The sequence below is a fragment of the Octopus bimaculoides genome, chromosome 1, assembly GCF_001194135.2.
Source record: "Octopus bimaculoides isolate UCB-OBI-ISO-001 chromosome 1, ASM119413v2, whole genome shotgun sequence".
NCBI classification, from domain to species: Eukaryota; Metazoa; Mollusca; class Cephalopoda; order Octopoda; family Octopodidae; genus Octopus; species Octopus bimaculoides.
The window spans coordinates 159,223,070-159,225,741 of NC_068981.1; the positions used below are offsets into that span (position 1 = coordinate 159,223,070).

The following is a 2,672-nucleotide window of genomic DNA, read 5'->3' on the forward strand; positions in this document are numbered from 1 at the left end:
ACAATAAGTACCAAATGAATTTATATGAAATACTTATTTTATAAAGATAGAAAAATTATAAAAAATATAAAAATATTAAAATAATAAACATTCCATAATCATCCATTCATCCATTATAATATATGCTAACATGTATATTATATACAAAAACCAGCTTACATATTATCGTTTTAAATACAATTTGAACAAAGTTTAAGGTTATGTGATAGTGGATTTTCGTCGATGAGTTCTTGAAACTTGGTTATTTTCCCTAAAACTATATATTTTATATATATATATATATATATATATATATAAGTATATTTTTATTGATGTGTGTGTGTGAAAATTGCAAGGATTTCAAATAACAAGAAAAAAAAGAGAACAATAGATTATACTTACTTCTGATTACAATCACTTTTCATTACTACCTTTAAAGGTTTTGGTGCATTAACAGATAATTTGATATCCTTTGTAAAAGAATATAAAATGAAGTATTAAATTTTCTACCAAATTTTGGTTGAAATCTTGTTCTATTAGTTACCATAAGAAAAATTCTAAGTGTTCAAGTTCAACAAAAATTCAAAGATAAATTTAAGTTCAGTTAAACTAATTTGTGAATTTATTTATTTCATAGTAAAATAAAGAGAGGTCAAAAACCATGGTCAGTTAAAATGACTCTAACATTTGCCAAAAATTTGTGGCATTGTGCCAATGTTAGAAGAAATCCTTATTTTAACCCTTTAGCATTCAGCTTACTCTGTTAAGTGTAATGCTTATTTATTCAAATTGTTTTGAATTATCATACATTATCTTGTAATCTCAAAATTTTGATGATGTGCTTGCTTATTTTTAGAATGACATTGTAGGGTAGTTCTGAGAGGTCAGATCTAGCCAGTTTGAACATAAAACAGGTAAAGTATTTAAGCCAGATATGGTCAATTTATTGCATTTTTTTAAAGAGTTGTCAATTGACAGAACTGTTTGAGTGTCAGACAAAATGCCTAGTGGTATTTTTTGCAGCACTTTACCTTTTGAGTTCTTCCCAAGGTTGATAACAATAAAATAGCAGTCAAGTGCTGGGTGCAATTTGATTGACTTGCTCCTCCCCACCTCTAAGTTCTTTCGTTGTGTCTATGTTAGAAACTATCATAAAAAAGCAGGACTGCTTATTAATGTAGAACTATGTGACAACTGCAATACTCTTAATCAGATGCTTACTGCATTAATGAAAAGACAAACAAAAGTGGTCTTTTATTGTTGTTGTTTTATTTGATGCTGTTTTGCCTTAGGTCACCATAAGAAGACCTATAATCAAAAGGCATTCCACTGTTTTTCATTTTTGCTTTTTTTTTTTAAATTTTAATTTCAGAGACTACCTTGTTCAGCGAATCTTTCTTTATTGAGTAAATAATGTATGATTTGAAAATTATTTTGCTGTTATTTCTAGCAGATAAAGTAACTGTGCAAAAGCTTCCACATCAGCTTGTAAAAGAGCATATATTCTGATGTATAAGGAGAGGTGATAGATGTGACTGTTTATGAAAGAGTTCTTCATTAGATAAGAAACTGCCTAGTAGCCCTACTATAGTAATTGATTATCCTCTAGTAAAATTTGATTTATTCTATTACAATTTAATACAGCTCATTCCATATTCAGGTTGAGTTTAATAGAACTGAATGCTTTGGTCAGAGAACTCAAAGTTAATGGAATTTCAGAACATATCTGATAGGAAAATTATTTATTAGAACTGAGTGTGCAAGCAAAAGACAAGTTAAGTGTCTTGTGGTTAGCTGCTTCCATTTGTAGCAGATCTTTGGCTCAATTTGAACCTTGGCTGTTTTCTCTGCAAATGGAAATTTTTCATAATCAAAAGCAGGATCTTTCAAATTGATTGATGACATCATGAAAAATTTAACCAATGATGCTCAATTGCTGCATATCAAACTTATTGACTGATACCAGTAAAATTAGAAATGGGTCAAAAGTTGTTGAGAGCTAATCAGTCAAACTCAAAGTTAAACATATCTAATAAGATAGCAGCAAAAAAAAAAAAAAAAAAAAAAAAAAAGAAATGGAGAGGACAGACAGCTAGAGGAGAGCAGAGGATCAGTGCAATCATGTGTTAAGTCAGACTAAGTTTAACATCACTTGTTCTACAACCAGACTTGTCTGCATGAACAAGCAACAAAATGCAACAAACAAACTGTTTTTAATTTGAAATTCAACCATAGCAGGGACACTTATATTCTTACACTCACCCTTTCTCTGCCTCCTTCTCCTTATAGCTGTCATCTAAACACAGCCACACAAGCTGTCAACTGAATCACTAATATGAGCACAATGTTCTCTACTGGATCCTGGCTGCACAGAATTACAGAATTAGAACACAACATTAATCTCATTTTCTGATGTTAGAGAAAAGCTGAACATTAGAAGCATCAGTTGTGGCGTGCAAGAGAGACGATTGCGCTGGTATGGACATGTGGTGAGAATGGAGGAGGATAGCTGCGTGAAAAAGTGCCACACCCTAACAGTTGAGGGAACCCGTGGAAGAGGTAGGCCCAGGAAGACCTGGGCTGAGGTGGTGAGGCAAGACCTTCGTACATTGGGCCTCACCGAGGCGATGACTACTGACCGAGACCTTTGGAAATGTGCTGTGCGTGAGAAGACCCGGCAAGCCAAGTAAGAT

The 2,672-nt window shown here is 32.4% G+C and overlaps 1 protein-coding gene across 1 annotated transcript in view; it reads right to left on the minus strand.

The window, feature by feature from the left end:
* LOC106884406 (integrin beta-2) overlaps nucleotides 1-2,672 on the minus strand; it is a 41,893-nt gene that overhangs the window by 18,882 nt on the left and 20,339 nt on the right. Inside the window, exon 7 of the mRNA XM_014935769.2 lies at nucleotides 382-449. Within this exon, the coding sequence (XP_014791255.1) occupies nucleotides 382-449 (68 nt within the window). The remainder of the gene's footprint in view (nucleotides 1-381; nucleotides 450-2,672) is intronic.